At 46.1% G+C, this 14,950-nt stretch overlaps 1 protein-coding gene across 1 annotated transcript in view; it reads left to right on the top strand.

The window, feature by feature from the left end:
* Nucleotides 1-13,912, top strand: part of ST6GALNAC5 (ST6 N-acetylgalactosaminide alpha-2,6-sialyltransferase 5) — a 727,364-nt gene extending 713,452 nt beyond the window's left edge. Inside the window, exon 5 of the mRNA XM_085602041.1 lies at nucleotides 12,507-13,912. Within this exon, the coding sequence (XP_085458167.1) occupies nucleotides 12,507-12,738 (232 nt within the window). The 3' untranslated portion in view covers nucleotides 12,739-13,912. The remainder of the gene's footprint in view (nucleotides 1-12,506) is intronic.
* The last annotated feature ends 1,038 nt before the right edge of the window (nucleotides 13,913-14,950 follow it).

Genomic DNA, 14,950 nt, shown 5'->3' with positions numbered 1-14,950 from the left:
AGGAAAAGACGTTCCATTAAGTTTGATGTAGGGTATGTTGTTAGAGTCAAAGATCCCTTGTTAATACAAAAAGGGAAGTTGAAATTTAGAGAACCGACCACTGTAATGGAAGTCAGTAGTCAAGCAGTGAAAAACATTAACGGCCAAATGTGGAACATGGCAAGTATTTCTAAAATGAATAGAGTAAGAAATGATGTTAACAAGGAAAGGTCATTAGAGAACCAAGAAACACCAATGATAAGGAAAAGCACAAGAGTAAGAAGATCACCAAGAAAATTGTATGACTAATTGTTGTTTGATTATATATCAACCCTAGAACTACAGTAAGGGTTGGAAAGTTTTCTTTTCTTTTTGCTGTTGTTTTTGCTTTTATGTTACTTTATTTTTTTGGAAAGGGGGAGATATGGGTTGTTCGGCGTATTTATTATATATAGTATATTGCAATGTCTAGTTATGTATAAGGCAAGAATATGCTTCATGGACTTTGCTAGAATATACAGAATGCAGAAGGCGGTGAGCGTTTGGAAAAGGTACCTAGGAGTCAGTGGATGCTAATCTCCTGGGCCCTTCAGTCCTTTACGCTGTTTCTCTTCTACAGGCAATAAAACTACTACTTTATTAATTACAATGTCTTCTGGATGTATGTGAACACTTCAGGAATCTCACATGTGTGTTTTATTTCTCTCCGTGGACTTTTGCCTGAATACTGCCAGCAGATATGGGCTGTTATACTTTTAAATCTAAGGCCTCGATTACGAGTGCCATGGAGGACATGTTGCTCTTAAGAAAACCCAATAAAAACCAATGAGCATTCCCCATGTGTGATAAACTGCTGATTATGGTGTATTCCATGCCAACGTTTGAATGTCCAGGCATTTATTGGGACATTTAGTCTTTAAAATGTTGAACGGTGGACCTGCTGAGTTTTAAAGAGTGAAACATCTGGAGGGTGGGAATCGCGCAACAAACAGATATAACACTAACCCATGACAGCATTTAATCTCTGGTGTTTTTCCAGGTTCAGAAGGGGTTAGAGATGAGTTTGTAGAGCACTGTGACTCTCACTCCACCACCCCCTTGTAGATTTACTGACAAGTATTTATGTGTGTTCTTTCTTTAACAAGTGCAAAACCAACTTTTTTAAATTAGAAAAGTGTCCTTGCAGTTTTAAATAATGTTACATGTGTATGGTATTCTGGCTTAAAAGCACTAACATCTTTGAGAATTGGTCCCTCTGTGTCTTTGTTGCAGGGTGGCATGTGGGACAGAGCCAGCAAGGTCATAGCTGACTGGCTATAGAATAAAAATGAAAGTAACCCATTCCAGGTTTAAAGATAGCATCAAAGCTACTTGCGCTGAATAGTCTTTAATAAAGGTAAACCCGCCGCTCATTTAGAATGCACTAAAAACACTACAAAACCTCAGTGTGCTCATGGACTCATGCAAGTATGTTTACTGATCTGTGCAACCGATTGGGTTGCCAATTCATCGCGTGTACTTCATGCTGTTCACCCCTGGCCTGACTGTGGGCTTCACAGTCTCAGATGCCATGTTTATGTCGCCCCTCCTACCTAGTAAGTTAAGCTGTCTTTATTCTGACATGGTGATATTAACGCAGAAGCTTGTATGCACACTGGCACTATGGAACTGGTGCCTCAGAGGCTTTTACTCATTCTGTGTCTTGCAAGAAATGCTGCGATACATAATGGCCTATATCTCTCACATTCAAAAAGGATTCGATGTTATGGATCATAAAGGGTTACAAATAATGGCCATCTCAGGCATGATTAGCTACGATTGTCATATCAAATATGAAACCTGATATCACATCACAGAAAATTAGAACCATTGTATATGTTAGGTAGGTTAGGCCTGGGCAAAAATTTCGTTCCGTTCGCGGAAATTGCGATAATTTGACATTTTTGCGTTCCGCGGAGAGCGCGAAAATGTCAAAAATTCCGGTTTCCGCAGCTTGGCGATAATTTGTTTCTTGCTCGCGCTGTAAAATGATACATTCTCGCGCGCGCGCGATCGCCTTACCTGAATCCCTGCGTTCGCCGACAAGTTTTCTTGATCCGGTCGCGTTCTCCATGAGATGTTGTATTGTTTTTAGCCATTTGCGCTGTCTCGCGACAGTTCGCGCCCGCAGTGACGTCATGCGTCGCGCGATCACGTCTTTCTTCTCGCGATCATGCACCGCGAGAACAACTCAAAACAAGATGGCCGCGCCCGCAAGCAACCACATGGGTAAGTTGGCGACCCGCAACCATGCAGAAAATCTCGCGAACATGCCGGAAAAAAACTTCCGCATCTTTGCGATATTTCTGCTTGTTTGCGATAATTTTAAACATTCTCGCGATAATTTGCGAAGGTTAATTCCGCAAATTCCGCCCACCCTAATCAATGAATTTATGAGCCAGGATTTGAAATACCCACCAAATGAGACATGATTTAAAATAATGAGCATTTCAGGTTTGGTGAGAAAAATGAGACAATTAGACAGTTTTTCAAGTAATTGGGATATAAAGCAAGTTTATTAACAATGAACATTAGAAAAGATTTCCTTTAATTACCCTAAGGCAAACATATGCATACATTCAAGTAAACATGCTAATTCAAGCTCTCCTTTTAATCGCTCTGCTCACGCCTGCCCACTCAATACACCATCAGGCAGCTTATGGCTTTTTGTTTTATTGCTTTTCACTCTGAAACCTGGCTTAGCTTGTTTCATGCCCTGTGTCTGTACCCTATGACATTTAACAGCCTTCTACGCACCTGTTTCGTTACCCCTTGCCAATCCAAAGTATAAATGACATCCATTCAACTTATTTAGGTCAGAACTCGGGAACCTCATAAATATGTGCAGATTAAATCTTCATTGCATATTCCTTTATTATGAATTCACGTCATACAAATAAAAACATTTAAAACCTAACAAAGCAAACCCAACATGAATTCTTAGTTATTGAAAGAACTTGGAAGAGCGAATCATCTGTGATATGTTGGCTTCATATTTTCAAACTTTTCCCAAACACATAAAATATTGCAAATCTCCAGACTCTCCTCTTAGGACCTCTTTATTTCTAATTGCACATGGACTAGAAGTCTATAGTTTCTGCCAGATAATTTAAGCCTTTGTCACGATAGAGAAGATTGTGGTTAGATCTTATTTAAGTCTCCCAGAATACACAATTAATTAATCCTGTGTTATTTCTCAATACATTTTACCAGGTTGAGCTATCATTGTCTTTCCTTATATTTACTTTAAGGGCGTTTCTTTCTTGATTGTATGGAAACCTCTTCCGAAATAAAGGCATTCCCCTTCTCTTTAGTGTGATTAGATATAGCCCTCCATCTATATCACAGGTCTGCTGGTCCTTCTCTCCTTATTAGGCACATATTGTTACACAAATGAATGAAATTGAATGAATTAAATTAGATTTCTATAGCGCGTAGCTACCCTGAGGCCTTCTAGCGCCTATGGAGCAGACAGACAGATTGGCAAGTCATGCTAACATGAAGTACTGAAAAGATGAGTTTTGAGAAGTTTACGGAAGGCCAATATGTTAGGTTCCGCTCAGATAATAGGGGGGAGAGAATTCCAAAGATTGGAGGCATTCAGGGAGAAGGAGCGTCCACCCCATCTGGATCTTCGTACTTTTCTTGGGGTGGCAAGAAAAGCGGAGCTAGAACGAAGACTCCTGGGGGGTTGGTAGGGGGTGATCAGGGACTGGATGATGGCTGGGCCTGATTTCCAAATAGCTTTATGGGCCAGGCACATGGCCTTAAAATGTATCCTAGCCCGCATTGAGAGCCAGTGAAGATTCCTCAGTGCAGGTTTTGCTGATTGTCTCCGAGAGATCTGGAGAAGTTGGTGAGCTGCACAATTCTGGATCACTTGTATTTTCTGGATTGTGGACTGAGGGGCGCCCAGATACAACGCATTCCCGTAGTCCAGGCGGGACAATATGAGGGCTTGCACCATAATCCTCCTCGCCTGGAAAGGGAGCAGGGGAAGTCAGTTCCTCCCAGAGTGTTCACCTATTTATCTCAATTCCTTGTTACCCCTGTACATACCCACAAAACCTAAGCCCTTAAACCCTTAACCGCCTCCATTCCATAGCTGCTTTCCCCTGTACTATATCCACTTATGCCTTGGAGATTCCCGCTCATGTCCTTGCCTTCCCCTTCATATCGTGTGCCCATGTATCCTTTCCTTGGACCCTGCCACCTCTCCTTCATGTACTTGGAAACTCTTTACTTTGGATTCCCTTCCCATTCTCCCTCTCAGTCTGTTCCTGTGGTCAACACCCTAGTTCCAGACTCTTGTCTCTAAATAATGAAAGGTGGTTTAATCTTATGGTAGCAGCTAAGAGCCACGTGCTCCCAGGACATGTGGTGTGGGCTTTGGTGTGGATGCATCGCGCTTTCTGCCTCTATTCTTCTACTGATACAATACTGTGAGAGAGGCTGACTTACTTTGATGACGCACTTTGTCCTCCATTACACAGATGGCTCCACACAACTTTAAAAAAAATGTCCAAACACTACAGTTTGCTCCACTGCTCTGGAGACTCTTAGTCAAAACTTTCTTAGCTCAGCACAATCAAGAGAGGAATCAGAGTGAGAGCAGGAAGACACACTACACATACGTATTGATCGATGTTGGGCGAGCATAAGAAAACCCACATTATCGAAGCATATCAATTAGCCAGGCTAGGCAGCTAGGCCCAGTGAGCGTACCTTCTACTCCTTTTTTTGTATACAAATTTGTTATTTACACTTATAATAAGACATGCATAACAATATTAAACAACTTACCAACACTGCCACAACCCTCCCTTAAGTCTTGTCCCCATTCCAGTATGTATACAACACATTTATTTGGCAAATTACATTTTTACTCATTTTCTCCCCCAGAATCATCACTCTTTTCTAAAACATACTCTCCACCTTCAGCCTGTTCCAGTACAAACGTTTGACTGGTCGTGCTTTTAAGAATCTAACCCGGTGTTCTGCAAACACAATACTTAATAACCCACTTCACTGGCCCGCTCCAGCCTCTACTTGAGACAGCCCACTTGCTCATCTTTTTTCTATATGTCACTCTAAACACCTTACTTCCATCCTGGTGGACATTTAGGTATATGGAAACAGCTTACAGAAGAAAAAGCATTTACGTTGCTGGGCTCGATTTATAAAGTACATTACCAGAAGAACGGCGTAAACTTACACATGCGTTAGTTGCACTAGAAGGAGAAAGATTTAAGTGCAGATGCAAGTCCGTGAAACACAAATGTGGACATTTTTCGCCTGTGTAATTTATGCACCCTTAAACTAGAACTTCAGAGGTGTGGTTCATAGATGTGGTCATGGAAATGCAAAGCATACATAATCAGAGCTCATTTGCAACAATAACAGAGGAGCAACAGATATTGTGTCATTATATTATTTGTCACACCATGCTATCCGAGTACCAAGACACGTGGAGTTGAACATATATGCAACCAGTTTATTGAGAGGAAAAGGGGTGGTCGAGTTTCAAACCTTTTTTTATGATGCTATAGATTAACTTGCATTCAGCCTAAAATTTCAATATAACTCCAACTGAAGAATTGTAAAATGTGATGGCTGTTGCCTGCAGCATGGCCTCCTATGGCTTCCAGACCCAGAAGAAACGAAGAGCCTCAGCATTCAGCGCATGACAGAGTTTGCAAAGTGACAGAAAATGGAGCTTGCAAAGTACATTACCACGGATCCGGTCAAGTTCTCATGTTACAGTCTAGTGTTTTCAAAAAGTAAAATGGCTGCTATAGGAGCTATATTTTGCTGGCGTTTTTGGGACAGAATGACTGCTAACGCTGTATACCTGGGGATCTGTGTTTCACTACAATAGTTGACAAAAGTGCTTTTAGCTTGGGAAATTAAAACTCTTTTACTAAGGAAAAATTGTAGCAATGTGAATTTTTCTATTGTGCAATAATTCTTATTGGAAGTACGTGCCCGATTTACAAGCCCAAACTGAAGGTTAGAGGCCGGCCGTACAGCGGGTAAGGGACCATAACAAGTTTTAGTACCTTCTTGAAGTTAAATAAACCATCTCAAATCCAAGGTCATAAAAAATTAACCCAGACCACCTGTGAATCACTCTGCTTCGCGCGCCTCATCCATTTGCTACACATCCACAATCCCTACATTTCTTACCCACTCTAGTCCTCCTCTTAGCTCTGTACTTCCGGCCTGTCTTTCCCTCACATTTACTTCACTCATGCTTTAAATACCCCCCAAATACACAACTTTTATATCAGAGCAAAATGATCCTCTATATACCCTTCCTGCTTCTGCCTAACTCACCCTGCTGTCAATATACCTGCTCAGACACATGCATCCCACACAGACCCATGACCCTCGGGTAGGTCACTTCCCCACCGCTACAGCTCCGCCTGTCTGCCCGCCTTCCTGCCTTCTCTGCTTCCAGGTTAGCGCTCCGACCACTCGCCGCCTGCCTTGAGACCCCTTCTCTCTTCTGTACCCCGTGTGCCTGTATCTCCCTCTCTCTTTTGTAGCCCGTGTACCAGGTTCGCCCCATTGGTTCATTTCCACTGTACCCCGTGTGCCTGTATCTCCCCCTCTCTTTTGTCCCCCGTGTGCCAGTTCGCCCCCTTGCTTCCCCTGCTGTGCCCCGTACGCCTAGCGGACTGCCCCGGCCAGCGCTCGCTGCCTTCGCGCCGTTTTCCCACCGCTGCTTCCCGTGCGGCCCCGCCCCCCCGCCCTGATTGGTTATTCCCTCCCGCCTCCCAGCTGACCCCTCCTCCCCTCCCTCCCTCTTATGGCGACCGCTGCGCGACCGCAGAACCTGGATGAACGCCTCCTCAGCGCCCGACATCGTCATAGCCATCCCGGACGGATACAAGATCACCCGGAGGGACCGTGTCAACCAGACGTACACAAGAACACCATCCGCATCTCGACCAACTCCGACGAAACCTTCACCGCCGGCAAACACCTCCACTTCCAGATACACACCAACCCCAAGACCACCCTCAGAGGCACCCTCGTCTACAGACCCCCAGGACCCCACACACAATTCAGCGACGCCATCGCAGACTTCATCAGCCCGCACGCCCTTCCCTCCGTTGACTACATCCTCCTAGGGGACCTCAACTTCCACCTGGAGGACAAAAATGACAGAAACCCCACCACCCTGCTGGACAACCTCGACAACCTCGGACTCAAACAACTGGTGAACACCCCCACCCACTACGCCGGCCACACGCTTGACCCAGTCTTCTCATCCAGCAAGCACATCTCCTTCAGCCACTCCACTGAACTCCACTGGACTGACCACAGCTGCGTCCACTTCAGCTTCAGAAGAACCACGACCCACCACCACCCGCAACAGGTCCCTCGCCGGAGCTGGAGCAAGATCACCGCCGAGCAGCTCACAACCTCCCTCAGCCAGAACCCTCCCACCAGCACAACGGACCCCAACGAAGCAGCCAGCAACCTCACCAATTTGCTGACCTCATGCGCCGATGACCTCGCACCACTAAAGAACCCTCCCAGCACACCCGGCAGCAAGAAAACCCCCTGGTTCACCGACGAACTCAAGGGCTCCAAGAAGAACTGCCGCACCCTCGAGAAAGCCTGGCGGCTTGACCAAACTACAGACAACAGGACCGCCCTCAAGCACGCCACCCGCAAACACCATCAGCTGATCGGCGCCACCAAGAAGACAGCACTCAAAGAGCGACTGGACAACAACGCCCACGACAGCAAGGAACTCTTCAGCATCGTCAAAGAGTTCTCCAACCCCTGTGCCGGAAACAACGACATCACTCCCTCGCAAGACCTCTGCAACTCACTCGCCTCGTTCTTCCACCGCAAGATCGCCGACATACACAACAGCTTCAACGCACAGACCACACACCCTACCACCGAACCAACGCCCGCCACCAACACCCTCTGCAACTGGACCCCAATCAGCACCGAAGACACCACCCGCACTATGAACACCATCCACTCCGGATCCCCTACCGACCCCTGCCCCCACCACGTCTTCAACAAGGCCGACGCCATCATCGCACCCCATCTCCGGGACATCATCAACACCTCCTTCCACACCGCCACCTTCCCAGAGAGCTGGAAGCACGCCGAGCTCAGCGCCCTCCTGAAGAAACCAACGGCGGACCCCACCGACCTCAAGAACTACCATCCCATCTCGCTCCTTCCTTTTCCTGCCAAAGTCATCGAGAAGACCGTGAACAGACAGCTCGCCGCCTTCCTCGAGACGAACGGCTCCCTCGACCCCTCGCAGTCTGGGTTTCGGGCCAACCACAGCACCGAGACCGCCCTGATCGCAGCCACCGACGACATCAGATCCCTGATCGACAACGGGGAAACAGCGGCCCTCATCCTCCTAGACCTCTCTGCTGCGTTCGACACGGTCTGCCACCGCACCCTAGTACAGCGCCTCAGCAACGTCGGAATCCAAGAGAAGGCACTGGAGTGGATAATCTCGTTCCTCGCCAGAAGAACCCAGAGAGTCCGCCTCCCCCCGTTCTGCTCCGAGGCCACCAAAGTCATCTGCGGCGTACCTCAAGGATCATCACTCAGCCCAACCCTCTTCAACGTCTACATGACCCCCCTCGCAGCCATCGCACACCAACACAACCTCAACATCATTTCCTACGCCGACGACACCCAACTGATCCTCTCACTCACCAACGACCCCGCCACCGCCAGAGCCAACCTACACGAAGGAATGAAAGACGTCGCCGAATGGATGAAGAACAGCCGCCTGAAACTGAATTCAGACAAGACGGAAGTCCTCATCCTGGGATCATCCCCCTCTGCCTGGGACGATTCCTGGTGGCCCCCTGCCCTGGGCACCACTCCCAAACCTACGGACCACGCACGCAACCTGGGCTTCATCCTGGACTCCTCCCTCTCGATGACCAGACAAGTCAACGCCGTCTCCACATCATGCATCAACACCCTGCGTATGCTCCGCAAGATCTTCAGATGGATCCGCACAGGAACCAGGAAGACTGTTACCCAAGCACTCGTCACCAGCCAACTAGATTACAGGAACACCCTCTACGCCGGAACCACAGCCAAACTACAAAAAAGACTCCAACGCATCCAGAACGCCTCCGCACGACTCATCCTGGACATCCCCCGTCATAGCCACATCACCGGACACCTGAAAGACCTGCACTGGCTCCCCGTCAGCAAGAGAATCACGTTCAGACTCCTTACCCACGCACACAAGGCTCTCCACGACCTGGGCCCCAAGTACCTCAACGACCGAATGACCTTCTACACACCCACCCGCCAGCTACGATCAACCTGCCACGCCCTCGCCACCGTCCCATGCATCCGCAGAGTCACCGCCGGAGGAAGATCCTTCTCCTACCTGGCAGCCAAGACTTGGAACTCCCTCCCCATCCACCTGCGGCTAACCCAAGACCACCTCTCCTTCAGGAAGCAGCTCAAGACCTGGCTGTTCGAGCAGTAACGGACCCCTCCCCCCCAGCGCCTTGAGACCCTTCCAGGTGAGTAACGCGCTTTACAAATGCCGTGATTGATTGATTGATTGATCGCCACCACCCACACGGATCCCAAATGACCCCACCTGCATTGTGGGAGACCCATTGTTTCAGAACCTCTGCAAGCCACAGGCTCATGAAGAGTGGGTCAGTGGTCTAAGGAGATTGAAAGGCAAGGGACCAATAGGAGCTCACATGGCCTTAGTCCTATGATCTGCTAACAACAAGCAGATTATCTTGCCAGTAAATAATGCAGTAATGACCCGCAAGATTAGTTTTTTGTTTGAGTGAGAAGATCAAAATATACACTATGTATTAGCATTCACTCTGGACGACTGAAGGTGGCTCAGCTATTTAAAAGGTCTAGACCTTTATAATTGATAGGACTGAATGTCCCTCATTGTGCCATGGCATACCTCTAACTAGGTGCACAAGACAGTTTTACTGGTAATTTGCTGCCCCTAGGGCAGCTGCAAACTCATGCCTGCTTGAAGCAGTTGGTTTGCCTTTCACAGTGCACGTGGCACCCAGTCAGCACTTTCATGGGAGACATAGATCCTCCTGAAGGCAGGTACACCCACCTGAAGGAGGATGTCTGCAGGATTCCCTGGGATCAACTTATTTTACCCCTGCAGATGGGCACCTTCGCTGGTTGCACTGACTTTGCACAATCTCTTTGTTGTGCCCAGTCACTGTGCCTCCTGATGACATCTTTACTTCAGCACTCATGCCCATATTAAAGTGTGGTCGCAGAGGCAAAGTGTTTCCCTTATTTAAATGAGGCCACAATCCCATGCAAATCAGGGATTGCCCTTTTGGGATATTGCTGATGCTACATCTGTCTAGGGACTATCTGTATTACAGAAGGGGCCTTGCAAGCATCTGCGGGCCATTTGGTAATACCAAACTGCAGCGGGGTGCATGAAAGTGGATACATATGCCCGGTGCACCCCTGGGGCATTCTGCTTAATACAGCCCCTGTAATGCAACCATTAACAACTGCGATGTTCTGGCATCCTAACTCTGTGTACACCAAAAATAGAGCATTCAGAGCTCCATATTGCATTAAGATTGTCATGTTGCCCAAGGTATAGACCTGCTGGCGACAAAGAGTTTCAATTACTACCTGTTCTGAAACATTGTGTCAGGCTCTTGATCTTTGAGACAGGACATGATCGCTCACAATGCACTCCTTCAAATGCGGCTGCAGAGTTTTCCTCTCACAGAACTCATTTGGACTTCCCTGACTGCACTGCCTTTATCTGCACCCGAGAGCTTCAGCCTGACTTGATTGGGTTGTGCAGCCATTATAAATCCTCATACAGCTGGTGCAGCAGCCGTGGCCAAATGACATCCAGACGATGTGGGCAAGCTTAGCTTGAGTGGTTTGACCATCCCGGGGCGAGCAACAGGGAATGGCCCAGTCGGTCATGTGGGTTCTGTACAGAGACTGGCCCCCTGCTCCAGCAGCCCAGGAGCAGCTGGAGGCTGTGTAAAGTGGGCTCGCCATCACCCGAGTGGGGGAGCCAATGGCCTTGGCTGCCTCTGAGCCGCAGCACCAGAGGGCAGAGGAACCATGTCAAACAGACACCCTAAGCGGGGCGCCGGAGGCCACTAAGGCATTTAGCGCTAAAGACCCTCCACGCCCTCTCGTAAAGCTCATCCAGCCTGCATATGGGCACAAAAGTTAGATCACCTCATGTGTTCGGTAGACCTCACATACCTTAGGATGAACATCAGTTTTGTGTGTAAAAACTATTTGTTAAAAAACCCGTCAAAGACGGGATATCCCAGTTTCCACGGCCCATGTCTCTATGAGGAGATAAGACACTCATGTGAATATGGAGGCGCTTGGACTCGGACAGCGTCGTCGTATTTAATATCAATAAAAAGGGGTCATTGTGGCTCTTCATTTAACCCTATATATAGCCCAAGCAACACTCCCACTCTGAGTTCTACGATATCGGCCAAACTTATTTTTGAAGAATTTGTGACACAAACTTTTGCCACTTATGTCTACTCTGCGTGACATATGCTGTGCACACATACATTCATTTCATTCATTTCCACATTCCGCTTTTTATTTCCATTCCTGCGGTCTCTCACTATACATTTAGCATACTGATAATACTGATGTATTTTCAGATGACTCTCTATACCACACTGGTGCTATTTCTAAGCACAATAAATGGCAGGTGCAACTGTTACCAAATATATTGGTATTCAGAAGCAGGGTCATGTTTGCCTGGGTTCAAAATATGACCCATAGTTCACCGTGACCATGCAGTTCCCCATCCCCCAAACTCTCACCCAACAGCCACCCACCTGCATCTCCCCCCTTTTAACCAGGGGTGTAACGCAGGCCCCCACAGCCCCAGCAGTGCAGGGGGGCCCAAGCTGCAGGGGGCCCCCTCAGCACAGCACTTCAGCCATAGAGCTCCTGATAGAGACCGCGCAGTGGGGCCCCCTCAATTATCGTTACGCCACTGCTCTTAACCCCCCCCCCACAGTCCTCACAGTCCTCACCAGCCAACCTGCCGGAGCAAAAGTGAATTTGTATTTGGGATGTATCTGTGTTTTTCTTTGGAGACTAGCTTGAAAAGATTGTCAAGATATTTTTGCAGCGATGGAATTAAAATATCAATTTCAAAATGTTATCTCTTGGAGTTCGCATCACTTAAGTTTCAATGGTGTAATATTGGCACTGCCTGCTGCGTCTGCCACCTGCTCCTTTACTCCCCCTTTGATAGTAAAGTTGTCCCATTCAATTATTGCTTAAGAAATGAAACACCTATAGCTATTAATTTAGGAAGGGAAGCGGAAAAATGATAATGGGAAAAGGGGAGAATAATAGAAAAATAAATAAAGCATGTCAGTTTATTGAAGATAGCATATTTTTCAATAAAAAAGGAAATTGCTGTATCCAATCATGTTTTTTATTCTTTCTTCCCATAGGGATCCTCACCACCCATCTGTTCCTTACCATTATTATGAGCCCGCGGGGCCCGACGAGTGCACCATGTACCTTTCACATGAGCGAGGGCGGAAGGGCAGTCACCACCGGTTCATCACAGAGAAGAGAGTTTTTGAGAACTGGGCAAGGACATACAATATTCACTTTTATCAGCCAGAATGGAAGCCAGGGGCGCCTACGATAAACCAGGCAGAGAATAAACCACCCTACTGAGCGGTGCACATGCTGACTTGTATCGCACATGAAAGATTGGGGTGGACGGTGCCCCAAGAATCCCACCAACCAACCTAAGCAGAAAAGGGTCAACAAATGTGCAAAGAAAACTGCTGCATTATTCAGTCATGAACTAATTCAGATGGAGATATTTTATATCAAACTGTATCTTAACCCTCACTTTCATTTATTCCGCCAACTTAACCTTTTGTCAGTGTACAAGTATGTATGGGATCTGTCAACACAGACAGGAACAGCCTGTGACATGACTCCAAGAGAGTGGTTTTAGATGCATATGTTCTTTATTTGACATTTAGATACAACGTTTGCATTTTATATTACGTGAATGTATGGAGATTCCCTTTTCAACTGCACATCAGATATAAATTCCGGGAAAGAATATCTTTCCTAATCCAACAATCTGTATAAAGAAAATGTGTTTTGTGTAGGTGAATGAGTGGGTGTCTGAGTGCCTGTATGGATGAGTGAGTGGGTGAGTCAGTGTCTGTATGGGTGAGTGAGTGTGTGTATGAGTGAATGTATGGCCGAGTGACTGCATGTGAATAAATGGCTCTGTGGTGTTTGACTAGGTGTGTGAGTGGCTGTATGGGTGAGTGGGTGTGCCAGTGACTGTATTGACGAGTGAGTGGGTGTGTGTGTGTGTGAGTAGTTGTATAGGTCTGTGAGTGGGTATGTGAGTGCTTATGTGGACATATGAGAGGGTGTATGAGAGATTGTATGAGGTGTTAGTGGATGTGTGAGGGGATGTGTTGAGTATTTCCTCAGTGATGTCATGAGTGATGTCACTGACCATGTCATGAGTAATGTAATATGTGAGGTCATCAGCAGTGCATTGCAGGGTCATAAGTTATAGTTACTTGTTTTTTTGTCAGTGTACAAGTATGTATGGGATTTGCCAACACAGACGGGAACAGCCTGTGACATGACTCCAAGAGAGTGGTTTTAGATACATATGTTCTTTATTTGACATTTAGATACAACGTTTGCATTTTATATTACGTGAATGTACTGGGATTCCCTTTTCAGTTGCACATCTGATATAAATTCCTGGCAAGAATATCTTTCCTAATCCAAACGTACTGTATAAAGAACATTTGTTACAATAAACGTACCGATTTGCAGTAATTAATTATTAAACATTATTTGGACTATACATTTTAAAACTCTGCAACCGTGAGTCTTTCTTACATAGGAGAAGGATATTAAAGCCTTCTAATTTTCAATGTATTTTTTATGAAGGCCTCGAATGATCAATAAAGAGGAGATCTTGATTTTTAAATATTAAGAGAGTGAAAAGCCCAGGTCAACTAACTAAGATCTTGTTCCTGGATCATTAGATTTGAAATGCTATCACTTTTAATGAGTATAAAATCTCTTAGACACAAACTCTTTTGCCTTGTATCTCCTACCCTGGCCCACCTCAACAATACATGTAGGTCATTATCTGACACACCTATTTTATTTTCACAAAATAAGTCATCCGTCTGCTTGGTCTCATTTGGCACTAGGTTTCAGGCATTTTAAGCATAGCCACCTGAGCATGGCTGTCAGCCTTTAACTGTAGAATTCCCCAACAATCACTTCCTTGTGAAAAAAAGGTGAGTTGACCAATGGATAAAACTATAGATTGAATGTGTAAAATTTGACATATGGGCAGTTCCTGTTGAGTGTCCATGATTGACATCTGGTTTCTTTCGCAGTTGGTTTTCTTCAGTCAACTAATTGAGTGGTTACAACACCTTAAGCTGGACCCTCAACAGCAGTAGCAGGGTTAGAGTTACACAGATAAAGGCACACAAAGAAAAATGTATACAAGTCAAAGACATACAAACCCACTGGTGAACAAAGCTGAAGATATAGAAAGGGCAAGATAGTCAAAGAGCAAGACTTGCAATTTAAAAACCTACAAAGTAAGACGTGTGCATTAGATTTTGAGCATTGGCTGTCCTGTAGAAATAATTGAAACCTGAGGCTTTCACAAGTTTTTCCTGGGATAAGCAACCTTTCTAAAGAAGACAAATGAGAGAAACATCTGGGTGAAAAAAGTTGTTAAGTGGCTAAACATGGCTAGATAGATTTACTCTGAAAGTTTATTTACATGCCAGACTATACCTTTGTTTTCAGTCTTGAGAAATATATTACATTCATTAGTGGCAAGGTGTGCGCTTTTCAAGGTTTTGGTAAATCTTAC

The sequence above is a fragment of the Triturus cristatus genome, chromosome 4_2 (assembly GCF_964204655.1).
Source record: "Triturus cristatus chromosome 4_2, aTriCri1.1, whole genome shotgun sequence".
NCBI lineage: Eukaryota > Metazoa > Chordata > Amphibia > Caudata > Salamandridae > Triturus > Triturus cristatus.
This window is presented reverse-complemented; position numbering and strand designations above follow the sequence as displayed.